This window comes from Mesoplodon densirostris, chromosome 4, assembly GCF_025265405.1.
Source record: "Mesoplodon densirostris isolate mMesDen1 chromosome 4, mMesDen1 primary haplotype, whole genome shotgun sequence".
In the NCBI taxonomy this organism is placed as follows: domain Eukaryota; kingdom Metazoa; phylum Chordata; class Mammalia; order Artiodactyla; family Ziphiidae; genus Mesoplodon; species Mesoplodon densirostris.
The window spans coordinates 9,377,671-9,393,883 of NC_082664.1; the positions used below are offsets into that span (position 1 = coordinate 9,377,671).

General features: G+C 33.9%; 1 protein-coding gene across 4 annotated transcripts in view; it reads right to left on the minus strand.

Moving 5' to 3' along the window:
* PAPOLA (poly(A) polymerase alpha) overlaps window positions 1-16,213 on the minus strand; it is a 58,636-nt gene that overhangs the window by 10,815 nt on the left and 31,608 nt on the right. For all 4 annotated transcript variants that reach the window (XM_060095670.1, XM_060095672.1, XM_060095671.1 and 1 more), the window contains 5 exons: window positions 11,801-11,854; window positions 11,145-11,264; window positions 9,745-9,854; window positions 6,552-6,673; window positions 1,536-1,678 (listed from right to left, as the gene is read on the minus strand). In XM_060095670.1, coding sequence (XP_059951653.1) covers window positions 1,536-1,678; window positions 6,552-6,673; window positions 9,745-9,854; window positions 11,145-11,264; window positions 11,801-11,854 — 549 coding nt within the window. The remainder of the gene's footprint in view (window positions 1-1,535; window positions 1,679-6,551; window positions 6,674-9,744; window positions 9,855-11,144; window positions 11,265-11,800; window positions 11,855-16,213) is intronic.

The following is a 16,213-nucleotide window of genomic DNA, read 5'->3' on the forward strand; positions in this document are numbered from 1 at the left end:
TCCAATGGCCCATATACACAACAAAGGATCTCAAAACCCAACCCCTCCTTCAATGTTCTGGATCCCACTCACTCCTGTCATCTCAGGAAACTCAAATCACCCCTCCTTCACTGTCCTATCTATTCAACTTTTCTGTCTTAAATAAATCCTATACATTAGCGTTTAAATAATCTCATTTTTATTATCTCCTGAAAGAAAAAAGCGAAAAGTCCTCTGTGGTTATTCAGTCTCCTTCAACTACAGCTTATTCAACTCCAACTGTTGAATGATGATGCCATGAAAAGGTGGGCAAAACTAGAGGACTTAGATTTTTGGTGCATACATGACATTCACAAAGCTCCACAGAGCTTTGGAGCTCACTGGTATATGGAAGTAAATGAGGTCAAGAGAGTGGGTGATACCACACCCCCAAGAATACAAAGAAGGCATAAAGGACTAACGAGAGAGCCCTGAAAGGCACAAACGTCGAACGATTAAACAGAAAAGAAGAACTGGTCAGAGAACAACCACAGATTCAGGAGAAAACCTGCAATAGCAAAGCAGCTAGTACATAATAAATACTCAGTATTTGTTGAGCAAATACACATCTATTTTACATTCATGTGCACAAACTCAAAAGTACAGAAAGGCTTTTATATAACTCCCAAAATTCTTGTTAAAATTTTTGCTTCTTCACTCAAAAAAAGATGATGAAACCATTAAAAATAAAAATCTGGAAGTTAATGCTGTACAAATGAAGAATTGTTTTAAAACTACAAGATTTAGGGGCCACGTTGATGCCTAACGTCTTCAGGTTATGTATGACTGGTCTAAAAACACATCACACGTTCAAAGTCCAAGAGAAGAAAACTAAATCCGTCATCTACTGTATCTCGGCATGTTCTACTTCATACGAATCCAAAGATTCATCCCAACCTTCATCTTTGCCATTGGTTATACTTTAACAATCCAATTTTTAAAACTGCTTTTTTCAAAACATTAAAATTAACATGCATTCATAAAAGTGTTCATGGTTTAAGTATCAACTCATTGAACAAAGGGATGGGCATAACCATCACAATTTAAAATAACAGCAGTACCACCAGAATCTATAATAAACAGCTCCCTTTGAACATACAGTGGTATATCCATTAAAAAATAAACCTGCAATGATAACACTATAAAGATTTATGGAAGTTAAAGACAAATATGGCTTTTTGTGTTTTAATTTTTGCCAACATAGCCATGTTTTTCTTTTGAAATAAAAATGTTTAGCTGCTTTAAATGTTCCTAAAAAGATACTTCAAAAGAAATTTCCACTAAAACCAGCCCACATAAATCTCCCCTTCTTTAAAAGATCCCTAATATTTTTTCATAGATAGTTTTCCCCTGCTACACAGGTAATAAGCATCTCAGGACAAAAAGGTGATCTTGTCCCTCTTGTCTGGTTCTCCTTAGCACACCATACAGTTCACCATAGGCAGTAGGTATTTCAACATATGAAACTGGAGGGGTTATTCAAACAGCCACTCCACTTCCTTTCCCTTTTTCCTTACCCCTGAGAGCTGCCAGAACTGTTCAATGGACTGGTCTTCATAGCACTGGTAGGTGAAGGCACAGACATGCTGTTGTCACTGTCCATAGACAAGTCGAGGCTGCTGTCATTCAGAGGTGTCAACCTGACACCTTCTGTTGAATGCTGCAATTAATAAAATATTTAATCAAATATACCTTTATTTTATCTAGACCTTTTAAACATAAACATCTTTTACTTCACTGATAAATGATTTCCACTAAAGAGCACAAATCAATATGTTTATGATAATCAGAAGTGTCATGCTGACTATAAAAGGTGAAGAGTCGGGACACACATACCTCCTGACTTCTAAGGATGCTCAACTTAACTACAGTTCTTCAGTGGGAGAAAAAGCGAGTAAAAAAATGCTATAATAAACCTACACACTGAATGTAAGGTACACTGCAAATTAAAAAGCACTTTAATATGAAAACACATGTATCTTACATCAGAGGACTATTAATACATACACACACTCACATATATATTAGAAAAAAAGTCAATGGTAAAACACGATAGTAACAATGAGTATCTCTGGCCAGTCGGATTAGAAGTAATTTTTTGTTTATAGATTTCAAATTGTTTTACAATGAAGATAAAAATGTATAATTTCTAAAGAAATTATCATGTAGGTACAATTTAGTGCCACTCCTAGCTATTTGTATGAGTTTCTCAAAAGCAAGAGATTTCCAGTGCTCTATGTGCAACTTAGGATTCTAACATGATACATTTAATAGTGTTAACTAGCCTGTTAGAATAAAAGCAAAAATAATTTTCTGAAAACTAAACTTAATGACCACATATAAATCCTAATGTTGCTCCTGCTTCTTAAAAATCAAAGCACTCAAAAACAGCTAAATAGTGCAGGAAAAACCAAAAGCTAAAAAACTATAAATGGTGGCTATGGGATAAATTTCTAAATTGGCCAAAGTTTCCGTTTTTGTAATCAATGCTATTATAACATCAAATTGATTTCTTCAGCATTTTTTTTCAGAACACTTTTAGTTTCAAGTGTTCACTTACCTACAAAAACATTTTAATGGAAATAATTTGCATTATTAATAAAAACCCATACCCCATATGTGTGTGTGTGTGTGTGTGTGCATGTGTACACCCACACTCCAATTCCCCAAATGAGAAGATAATCTAAATCTTTGAGTTAGCACTACAGACACACCACCTGTGTACATAAATCAATATTAATCAAATGGGGAAGATGAGATTTGGGAGACGGGAGAGGAGAAAAAGGAATGCCTTTTGCCTATGAAGTCAGCTGTAAAACCAGTTTTCTTAATATTGTAAAATAAGCATCTTTCCTATGCAAAAATGCTACCACTCTCACTCTCCACCAGACAAAAATTTGTTCAGTAAGTAAATTATACTCCATTTCACACAGTTACCTGCCTGACCAGGTGATCAAAACATAACCTGTGAAGTAAAGGCCACTGTTGGGGATGATCAGTGAACATGAAGGTTTTAACTGGTTGGTCTGAACACATAACCATCAAGCTGCTTTGCTTTGCCTCTGTGTCTATATCAAGTTTGGCACAAGAGACTTCAATGCCACAAAATCATAAATATTCTATCAAACTTTCTAATAAAAGACAAATAAAGACGGAACATACTACAGAGAAATAAACACACATTCTTTGCATGCAGACTTAGGTCCAATTCATCTCATAGTACATGACCCTGGGCAAGTGTTTGAATCACTCTGTTTCTTCTATAATAGAGACAATACCTACAGGTTACTCTATCATTAAATATAGAATACACATCTTCTATACTGGTACAGTGCTTTGCAAATAGCAGTTAATAAAAGGAAACTATTAATAAGAGTGGAAAGAAAAGATCCATGGATCTAGATTCCTAGACACTTGTTTTCTTGTAAAAACAAGAAAGTGCTATTTTACTAGGGGAAACTTGGAAATAATCTAAATGACAGCAAACAGAGGACAGATGTAATCATACTGTAGTCATACAAAGAAATACTAAGCAGCCATTTAGTATTTGTAATATAATATAACTTGGATAAATGGTCACAATATCGAAAGCACCCAAAAAAGCAGGTCACAAAATGGTAGGTATCATTAAAAACCTCTTAAAAATACACATCATCTGTGGTTACATCTATGCACTGAATAGTCTGTATAGAAATAAACTAAAATGTTAAGAGTAGCAATTACTGGGTAGTGAGATTATAGTTAAACTCTATTTGATACATATAATTTTTGGACTAATCAATAAATTTTTTATCACTAATGATACTTTTTATAATCTAGAAGATTATATCTAGATAGATACTACCTTAAGTAATAGAATAAAAATTAAATTTACTTGAACTATACACTAGTTGTTCCAAATATCAATACTGCCATGTAAACAGGAGTTTTAAAAGGTAATCTGAATCAAAGGTTCAGGAAAACCTAATTACTTCATTTATAAATATTTCTATTTCACTAAAATGGCTAAGTTAAAGAACATAATCTAATTATGCACATTCACTTCTAATAACACATAAAATGTTTATTTTTGTATGTAGTAAATATATATGTAAGTACAGCTGTTTAAACCCATTAATAATGCAACACCAAGGGACAGTCAGAAGACAAATATTGGACCTGACATTTTATTTTAAAAATAAAATAACTGGGACTTCCCTGGTGGCGCAGTGGTTAAGAATCTGCCTGCCAATGCGGGAGACACGGGTTCGAGCCCTGGTCCAGGAAGATCCCACATGCCGCGAAGCAACTAAGCCCGTGCGCCACAACTACTGAGCCTGCATTCTAGAGCCCGTGAGTCACAACTTCTGAGCCCACGTGTCACAACTACTGAAGCCCGTGAGCCTAGAGCCCATGCTCCACAACAAAGAGAAGCCACCACAATAAGAAGCCTGCACACTGCAATGAAGAGTAGTCCCTGCTTGCTGCAACTAGAGAAAGCCCGTGTGCAGCAACGAAGACCCAATGCAGCCAATAAATAAATAAATAAATATAAATTTATTTTAAAAATAAAATAAAAAACAAAAACTTTAAAAAATAAATAAAATTACTTAACAAAAGTATGTTGGGCCTCCCTGGTGGCGCAAGTGGTTGAGAGTCCGCCTGCCGATGCAGGGGATACGGGTTCGTGCCCCGGTCTGGGAGGATCCCATATGCCGCGGAGCGGCTGGGCCCGTGAGCCATGGCCGCTGAGCCTGCGCGTCCGGAGCCTGTGCTCCGCAACGGGGGAGGCCACAGCAGTGAGAGGCCCGCATACCGCAAAAAAAAAAAAAAAAGTATGTTAAGTTTACTTTATGACAAAAAATAGATTGCTCAATAAAAATGTCACAATTTTGTCACTTTCTAGATTATCTGATAACTCATGAAACCATTAGGTTGAGAAGAGAATAACAAGTTAATCTGTATAAAGGCTTTAATGTAATATGTTACTTTAAAAAATGAAATATGCTTTTAAAAATTGGATTTTACACATTAAAAACAAGTACCTCTACCCCCATGTTATGAATAATGAGGACAATGATAATAACAAAAACAAATGTGAGCCTTCAGTATGTGCCAGGCACCCGTCTAAGCTACCTCTTACAGGCACTGGCTCATTTTAACCTCACAAAATACATAACGAGGTAGGTAAAATTAGAACTGTGATTTTAAGGCAAATCAAGAACATGATATTTGTAATACAACTTGCCCAAGTCTCATAGCTAGGATGCAATGGAACCTGAACCTGAACCAGGTAGTCTACTGCAAAATCCTTGCCCTTGATTTAGCTACTTTTGTATAATAATATATTCTATGTTTTAAGAAACAAAACATTATGAAGTTATATTAACTTCATTCCTCTCTTCCCAATCCCAGCCCCAGATAATGAATCATCATCACAGAATGCAGCAGTTCTCATGCTCTAATGCATACTTGTATTTCATATTCTATCTTAAAAAATATATTGTAAACTTTATATAAAAGTATCAAATGATATATATTTATCTGTACTTTTTAACCCAATACATTCATATATGTATCTCTAACTCATGTATTTTCACTGCTCTAAGTATTCCATTTTAAGAATAAGCCACTTTTTCGGGTTCAAGCCCTGGTCCGGGAAGATCCCACATGCCACGGAGCAACTAAGCCCATACGCCACAACTACTGAGCCTGCACTCCAGAGCCCGTGAGCCACAACTCCTGAAGTCCAGGCTCCTAGAGCCCGTGCTCTGCAACAAGAGAAGCCACAGCAATGAGAAGCCCGTGCACCGCAACAAAGAGCAGCCCCTGCTCACCGCAACTAGAGAAAGCCCGCGCAGAGCAACAAAGACCCAATGCAGCCAAAAATAAATAAATAAAATGAATAAATTTTTTTTAAGTTATAAAGAATAAGCCACTTTTGAAACCACTTAAAGTAAAAATATAATGGTTATTTCTGCACTAAAATTTCAATACAATTTCAAATTTAAAAGTCCAAATAAGAAAACCATGGCTAATAAGTTATACAACAGGAAGCATCAACACCAGAACATCATACTTCAGGTTACCACTGTCAGTGATCTTACATCCAATAACTTTTAATTTTTAAATAATATATGTGTATAATCCTTATGAAAATAAAATGATTTTCATTTAAAAAGTCACACAACTTACTTGATCCACATATTACCTAATTTAACTTTCTTTACCTTTAAAAGGAAAGGAAATTACATACTGATGTGGGCTATTAAATGGATACCAATAAGAGATATTGAAAAGAGAATATAAATATATATATAAAATAAGGATATGAAGCATTGCCACTAATCTGAAGTCTGAAGGAAGTGTGTGCAAGAAACCTGATTAGAAGCAAGGTTTCACATAATGGAATTTCTCCATGTAACAGGTTTTCAAAATGCTGTGATCTATTTCAAATATGACTTATTAACTCAGCCTAAATTCTGAAATATTGATAGGCTGGATACATAAAACATTATGTTAGTAATGCTTTTTAAAGTACTTTCTAAATTTACCTTTTTCTTTTTCTGAAGCACATGACTAGGCAGTAGTTGATGGAGTTGCTTTCTTCTTACATGCATTGCAGCAATTTTCATGTCCACCTCAAACATCTTGCTGTTTATTGCTTGCCTATAAACTATACAATTAGGAAATTGTTACAAGAAATAGAAACATCTTCAATAAAGGCAGTTAAACTCACCCAAGAGGAGCTATTCTAAAGTAGGGATCCGTTTTCCATCAATATTGCCTATCTATAAAATTATCAGGTCAAAACCTATCTCACAAGTGCCTTTTACCACAAAGTGTACATAATGAATAAAAACACACAGTATATTAATTCTTCCAGTGTAAAAACTCTTAAAGTAATAAAAGAGTTAACTCCTAAGAGATGACAGAACTGGAGAAAAGGGGTTTCTTAAATTCATACTTATTTATGCTACCAGTATAATTTAAAATTCTAGCCCAAGTATGTAACAACCACAGCAAAACAACAAAGTGGAAAATTTCATTCACTCAGTCATACAACTATTTACTGGGCACCTATACTGTATCCCATGTTTTAGACATGGGGGATATAGCGGGAAATAAGAGACCAAAAACTTCAGAGTCCACATTCTAGCGGAGAAACACAACAGAAAAAAAGGTAAAATATATTTCATATCCGATCGGTGATAAGAGCTATGGAGAAAAAATTGAGTAGGGAAGACGACAGGAAGCTCAGCCTGGAAACTGAGATTACACTTGAGTGAAGACTCAAATGAAAGTGAGTAAATAAACTGGGAGTACCTGGTGGAATCTACTCTAGGAAGAGGCAAACATCAAGGACAAAAGGTCCCAAGCATGCCTGGGATGTTTGAGGAGTAACAAAAAGGCCATGGGGAGAAGGGAAAGTAGAAGATCCGTAATCCTTTATCTGCAACTGTAAAATCCCAAAAGCTCGCTAAAATAGAAGTTTTTCCTAAGACTGGCACCAAACCTCAACTGGCAACAAACCCTGATTTGAACTATTTGTAGCTATTTAATCTCTCTACCTATACCTTATGTAAAAATCTTACAGAAATGTTACTGCCTTTGACTACCAAATGTCGCTCCAGACCCCACTGGGAATATTACTTACTAACTTTGTTACCTTACTGGCCTCAAGACATATGGATAAAGGATTCTGAACTTATTAAGTTTTATATATGTCTATATATTTCTTATTATCAATATAAGAAATGAGGTCAGAGACATAATAAGAAGACTAGATCACATAAAGGCTGGCCAACCACAGTAAAGATATGGACTGATTCAGAGTGAGATGGGTAGCCATTATAGGTTTTAAGCAGGTGAGACGTGATTTGGCTTAATGTCATTTTGGATGCTGACTAAGAATGGCTGAAGGCAGAACAAGAAAACTACAGAAATGGCAGTAATCCAAAAGACCAGTGATAAGTGGCTTGGACTAGGGGTAATAGCAGTATAAACAGCAATTGGTAGCAGAAATCTCAACATACTCTGAAAGTAGGGACAGGAGGATTTTTTAATAGATTAATACCAAGTATGGGGAAAACAGGATTCAAGGAGATTGCAAGATTTCTAGCTTGAGCAACTACAAGGACACAGCTGCCACTGCCTGAGATCAAAAAGATTTGAAGAGAAGCTAGAGGAGACTGGGAGTAAAAATTTTGAGTTGTCAACATGTTAAATATGTTTTATTAGAAAATCCCACAAAGCATTCCATTAAAATGTTTCAAGATACAAGACAACTAAATATTTCCTTCCCAAAATACCTGAAAGTTGCTTTCAAATCTTGATGGTTCATTAGCACAATCTTTGATAAGCAGTTCAATTAGGTATAATGTCCAAAACAGTTTTCTAGTCCAAGTATCTCTACATGATTTGTTAGTTCATAAATAGTTTAAGTTGACATCAAAATTTTTACTTTGGAAAAAACCACTACTCTGGTGTTCAGCAAGTGGAGCTTTCACGTTCCAAACCACATCCTAAAAAATCTACGTGCTTTTGTTGTCATAATGATTAAGGGCCACTACTTGACAGGGACACTAAATAGCCTTGAACGTGGACAGTTCTTCACAATGCACTGTACCACGTCCTACTTACATTCCTAAAGATAAAAAATCTACTTTACCAATTATTTGAATAAGAACTCAACTCAATTTTACATAAAAGCAAAGTATTTTTAAGCTGAATTTTCTAGGAAACTTCATGTCACCAATGGCAATGCTGCTGATGGTCTCTGAATCACAACACATAACACCTGTATCATAGGAATTCCGATACCACACTACTAGTGATTCTACATATAGCTACAATTACCTACTTAGGTATGTCTTCTAGTCACTGTACCTAAGCATTTACATACTGAAATACATATTCTTTTCCTTTTATTTCTCCTTTACATTTAGTGTATGATACTGACTTTTTTTAAAAAATGTACCGATTTTTGTCTCTCCTTCTCCAAGGAGGTAAAAAATTTTTACTGTTACATCTGAATGTCCTTAGGTGAAGACTCCTTATTGTGGACAGGTGAGAAAGACACACACTAAAATTTTTTTTAATGGAAAGGAGAGATGTATGAAAGAAAAAAGAATTAGTCCCTAAAGAAGATGCACATTCATCATTGTCGCTAAGTACATTAACCATTCCCTTGAAAATTTGCATATCTACATAGAGTCTTGGCTTCTGTCAACTATACCCACCATCTGGTCTTTAGTTAAACCATACTACCTTGTATCTCAGGGTACAGGTCAATCCAAAATGAAGCCTTCATCATTGTATTTCCCACCCATGAATTAACATTTGAGTCTATAAATGACGTAGAGGATAAATTTCCTCATGTCACCAAAAGTTTAGCTTCATAAATTTCTAAGGTTCAAGATTATTAAGGCAACCAGACACAGATTCAGTCTTTTAAGACAATCAAATATTCAGGTGGTTTCTAATTTCATAAGTAATCATGGGCAAATTAAATTTAAAGTGGTTCAACCATTTAACTTTAGGTCTACCACAAGAGAAAAAAAAATCATTTATATATTAGACATGACTGAAACTAATAACTAATCCAAAAAGATTCAGGTTATTTTGATGATCATTGTAAAATATTCCCAAGTAATTTTAACAGTTGTTGCAAATTCCACTATGGTACACATGAAGACAAATTCAAATATGCAAGTACATGGTTTGATTATCTAAGTAGAGATGTACCTGTATCTGTGAAAGACTGAATATCGTAGGTGAGATCAACACTGAGATTTTCAGAGTTTTCTGTTTTTTTAAACACCAACCCAATCACCCACATCGTGCGAAATTCTTCCCTGTAAAATAAGAAGCGCATTACTATAGTTTATCAGGGTTGCCTGAAACAGTTATCAATGTGGTTGACAACCTGAGACACATGAAAATACTCAGAATACAAATATATAAGCAAACTAAGTAAAGTTCTAAACCAAACTGCATCAAAACTCAAATTCCTCCTCCATACCTGTCCTCTATATTCCTATTGCTATATAAAAAACTGGAGTCCTAGGACAAATATACTCTTCATTATCTACGTACTGACAGCCAATATTCTTAATGATAATCCTAAGTACCAAAGGCACTGCAAAGAAAAATTATGTTCATGCTAATGGATGACGTGTTTTAGAAAAATTTGAAACAAAGAAAAATAGTGTAGATATAAAAATTTAACTAGACCTTAACATACATTCCTTAAACTTTTAAACTCAAATGAAAAGGCCACATGAACAGAAATCTGACTGCAGCATAATAATAATGGGTGATTCAGCTACTTTTCAACATTTAATGATATATCTACTGAATGGATCAGTCTTTTAATAATTAAGATCGCAGCAACAAAAAAATTTATAAAAAGCTCATGCCAACTCTTTTACATGAATGCAAAAGGAAATAATCTGTAGAACCAGAGTAACAGCTATTCTATTACAGCACAATCTTAAATGATCCATTCACTAATATTTTTCAATCTTTAATGCTACTGCATTTTTTTGAAAAAGCTCACTATTAAAACTCCCCTCACCCTCTAAATACAACAAAGTGGTTATAGGCAAAGTAGAATTTCATATAGGTAATAACACAGCAACAATCAAACCAGAAATTGACCTACAAAAAGATCCTTAAAAGAATAAGGCAAGGCAGCTTTTAATAACATTTCTTCTCAATGTTCCAGAACCTATCACAGTTCAAAATTTTGCAAGGTCATATCAAAGCATGTTTTCTTTTTCAAAAAATTAAGATAAAAAGCAAAGATCGATGTTTGATATAGTAGCTATCCTGAAAACCACTCTACAAAAAGGGGGAGGTGTGTTAAGAAATGCTGAAGTGCAGACCTACAGAATCTGAACTCAAATTAGTTAACAGGCACCTCATCATTACAACTTATTTCAGGGGTGATTTTTTGCAAAAAAACAGTGTTTCTCTTCAGTGTTCCTGATCAGGAAACCCTAAACCATAAATTTCAACTTGGTCTGACCCATATGTAATCAACAGAATAGTAACTCAAGTTATTAAAAATTGCCTGTAAAACTTCCATGAGCAAAAGTTGAAAAGGGGATGGGGAAACTGGATTAAATTAGAGGACTGCTTACTTGTCAGGATTTTCTTTGGGTGCTGGAAATGACTGGGGATTCACATGAGCCAGTGTAATAAATTCATTCTTCTCCAAACTTCCAACCAGGATTCGGATTTTTGATTCCACCAAGCCCACCCTGAACAAATGTCACTCATTATTAATGAAAATTCTGGTTAATTTTAAAAATAAAATAAAATGCACAAAATCAAGTATGTTTGTGTGAAGCTGTAATATGAAGATCATAAAACACACATATGAGGGCAGTTCAACTATCTAAACTCCCATAGATAAAACTAAAGCCTTATGTTCTACCCCAAAAATGAAGTGAAAACTGCAGGAAGAAGAGAATCAAGCCACATTTCAAACCAGGAAGGTTACAAAAGACAACCCCACAAATATTTAAAGAAAAAAAATCAGTAAACTAAAACAAAGCACTTTAAATATACAGTTAAATAATACATGGATCTCTATAAGGCAAATAAAAAAAATTGTACATATGGATCCCCAAATTCCTATACTTCTACTACAAGTAGTAAAGCTCCATTTATGAACAAAACCAAACTTGATGTTTTAAGGACTTCCACCTCCTACTGTGTTCTGTGCCTATCTGATTCATTTTGAAGTTGTTTTTGTTGTTGTTTTTTGTTTTGTAAAATCTAATCTTATACTCACCATTCTAGGCGTTGTTTTTCAGTTGGTGCACTTGCTAGAAGTACAATATAATGCCTTTGAAGATAAAGACAACATGCTATTTATTTCATTTAAGTGCTTTGTGCTGGATATTAACACCATAATGTAATAAGCTTTTTGACAGTTATAGATCAATTTAGCAAGAGAGAACTGCAATCTCAGTTTGCACATAAAATCATAAATGCTGAATTCCACAAGTTTCTAACTACTGGCAAATTTAATTCTCCTGAAAAAGGCAGTTATTTTATGAATAATTACCCAAAAAGCAGCTTAATTCAAAAACGATGACTAAATATCAACTGATAATTTGGTTCAATGATTCTGGTGGAGTGCTTTTTCTATAAAGAGCTACCTCACTAAAATATAACCTATTAAAGCAAAATTGCTTTGATGGAAATAAAGCAACAAGCCTTTAGCCACAAAAACAGGATCACTAAATATACATACATCAGTAACTTCAAAAATAGTATCAAATACATCATGCTTTTTAATTCAAAGGTAGCAAAAAATAAACTGAATACTTAAGTTAGGCCTCATGATTTTTTTCAAGCAACAGTATGAATTTCTATAACAAAGATGCAGACATCATTAATGTGAGAGCAACAAAGAAATGTGATTTCTATGCAGAATCCAATTCCATTCAAATTAGAGCAAAATCAAGTTTTCATTTCAGAAAAACACCATCATGACCGACTATTTTAAATCTTTTTAAAACAAACTATTTACAAGTAAAGAATAATTTTGTAAGACTAAAAAAAAAAAAAGTCCAATCCAACATACTTTTCTACAAAATCCATTTTAGAGGTGATAGAAATCAAACTTCTCACCAGAAACTTTACCTCAAAAAGCAAACTGATAGGAGGTGGAAAAGTCAGAATTATGACTAAGAATTTTAAATTAACTTCAAGTATTTATAAACTTAAGGTAACAGAGGTAATATACATAAATATGAAAACACATAGACAGAAAAGTAAATGTGCAGTCCAAATCCATACAGACCAATACTTCGTTTCCTTTACCAGTTTAATTTGTTCAGCAATTATTTAGAGCAAACCAAATATACAGAACAAACACAGCCCAAATAAATAAAAGTTAATAAAACCACTAAAAGCTCATGCATTTTACATACAGAAAACCCTCCTGGGGCCCTAAACTCTCTTATAAATCAAACAAAATCCTAATACGCTCAGTAACCTGATTTCCAGTTCCCTGGGAGTTTGAAAATGGACAACAGATCTTAAAAGGGGGGGGCCGGAGAGGAGATGGAGAAAAAACTCTGACTAAAGTATATCAACTTATAAGAGGATAAGACAAAGTATAAAAAGCAGGCATGCACACAAAAACTCAAAACAGCAAAGCTGTCTGGGTTCACCTAATATGAGGACAAAACTCAAGTCTCTAAATCACTTTTACCACACTACTGAAATGGATACTCTTAATGACCACCTGAGTCTTGAACAAAAACTTAAGTGATATATAATGTTCTCTATTTATGAAAAATATAAAATCCATTTGAACATAATCTTGTTGGTAATTCAAAGTTTAAAGTTTTAAAGCTCAGAGTTCAACTTTGGTTCTTACTGAAATCCAGTGGAAGGGGGGGTCTACTCTGCACATCCTTTATGATAAAGGCACCTGTTTAAATAAAGCTCGAAGTTTTAAACAGCTTAGAAAGTATGTATGCGAAGTCAAATGTCCTTCACTCAGCCAAATTTAAGCAAATGTGAGATGAGACAAAATTCAGTAATCATGTTTAAAAGAAATAACCTGTCATTAATTCTTAAGTTACCTATCAGAGCACAGAGACCAAGCAGAAATAGGTCTAAATTTAGACTGTTTTGTTGCTGCTCCAAAAAACACCATCCCCTACTTTACAGTGCCACTATCATGCTTCAGGTACTCAAATGCCTTCATGAAACACTGAAGCCAATGCAATAATGATTAACTTTCCCCCAAATTTGAAGATTATCAGTTTCTAATAAAAAAAATTTAACTATAAAAATGTACCACAGTTGAATTAAAACCTCTTTAAAAGCTTCTAAAAACACTTAATTTAGTTATTATCATTACCTCACAACTATTTACTCCAAAAAAGCATTTTGTAAGTAGGTTTCCTGGCCATTTCATCACATTAATATTTTTCCCTGGGTAGATAACAACTCAGATATGTGCACCGAAAATCTAATTATCTCTTAGACAAAAACCCTTGCAATTCCATCAAGTAACTCAGGTCCAAGAATTACAGTTCACTATTTTTAAAGTCTTTAAAACATTATGAGGCTAAGTTATTCTACACATACATACTCCTTGAAATTATAAATTATTAATCTTATTCCTGAGAACATTTGGCTTTTTTCCCTAATACCTTTGCTTCCTCGATTCCTAAGGAAATGGAACATCTGAAATAAGTATTCGCATCTCCTATGTCAATAATGATTTATTTTACTGCTGGTTACTTATGTGAGCTTGAATATATTAAAGGTAAAACATGAAAAATATTTTCTTAGAACTATAAAATTTCACAAGGCAGTGTTCTCCCTTTTTCACAAGAACACTGATATCTTCTGAAACATGGTCTGCTTTCTAAGACAACTGAAATTTCCTTCATGGTTTCTTCCCTTCCAAGAAAGGCAGGCAGGTATACTATGACTTAAAATCTTTCATATAACACAATACCTTCAGGATATACTTGAAATAAGCTTAACCAACTTTGACTCAAGGCAAAACTAAGGATTTCAGTTCAGTTGTACAGCTAATCTTTGGGGTAATGCATACAATATGTTAAAAGAAAAATTCAAATCTGGGAATGCCTCAGAGTCTAATGATAGCAATCACTAATTCTTTAACAGGAAAAATTTTTGCAAAAAGTTAAAAACGTAAGTAGAATTTGGTATAGGTAAAATTAGCTCCTTGTTGTCATGTTTTCAAATCTTTTTTCGCAGGAGTCACAGCTGAAATTTAAATTTTCTGATATAATTTCCTCTATTTGTTGCTACATCCTCATATCTAATTATGTTTAAAGTTGTTTTTAATAACCTAAAATAATTTGATTGTTTCAAGAGAATTCAGTAAAGACAGTAATCTATAAATCTTTTCATCAGTCAACTGAAGACCTTATATGTACTATTTGGCATAGACTGAAGGACAGCCTCAAAGTTTTAAAAGAAAGATTTAGGCAAGCTTTAAAAAAAAAAAAAAAAAACCTTCAAAGTTCTAGTAATACAAATTTATTCAAATAGATGACATTATTAAGGTTTCTTCAATTTCAACACTAGTCTTTCTTAAAGTGAAAGAAACCAGTTAAGTGGGTACTTAGAAGAACTTCATTCTACCCACCTCTTACTGCTACAAGAAAGTGAGACAGGAAAAATTATCTAGCTTCATCTTGGATTCTCAGGCATTAAGAGATGCTGGCACTTTTCTAGGAGACCAATTTCTTTATTCTCCTTACAAGTAATCATGTACTCTTTCATGATGTAGTTTTTAAAGCGTCAGAATATTATATTTATTAGTTTAAATGTTCAAAGGTACTTCCTCAACAGTGGTTAAAATAAAAAACAATGGAAAATTATCTGCCAAATGGAAAAGCACAACTTATGGGGAATAAGTAATAAACAAGAACATTCAATGTTATGCTATTTAAATTTTTACTGACAATGCAGTGCTCCCAGAACACAACAATTAAGCTGGCTCCATTATTGCTTTTTCATGCAAAAGATACAGAAACAAAACACAGAGACATCATGAAGGTCATCATTCTTGTTTTTAATTGGGGAAATAGCATAGAGCAATCTTGCTTAGATTATTACAAAACACAATCCAACACAAGATCAAATGGTCAGGAAAATTTCAAGCATTAAAGAAAAAAAATTTTTTTAAGTGGGACTTTGGCAAGTTTTCAGCTCAGGGCAAATAAAAGTGCAAGTCCATTTTTTTAAAAGTACGATTTATTATAACTTACAGTTTTCATCAAAACCAACACAATCAGGCTATTAACCTGTACTACGGTATTAAACCATTATATTAAAACCATTAGTAAAAAATATTACACCCACTGAGATTCCATGAAAATTATCTGTAGAAATATTTGAAGGGGCTTTATTAACATTAGAGGGGAAATGGTAGGCCAATCATGTGCTATAACTACTGAAAACATTTTACTGACTACATACACTGACATTTTATTAGCTTTGCCTATGTTATAGAGAATCTTAATGATAAATAAGTTTCCAAAATTGGCTGAAAATACTTAGTTACTTAATAGAGACTATTAACTACAGATTTTAACAGTTCACTCCTTTGCCAAGGTATACAGATTTAGAGTTTTGGTGATGACTAACAAGCCTTCAGAACTGACGTTGCTACAAGTGTAGAAATTCAGTTACATCAGGAAGC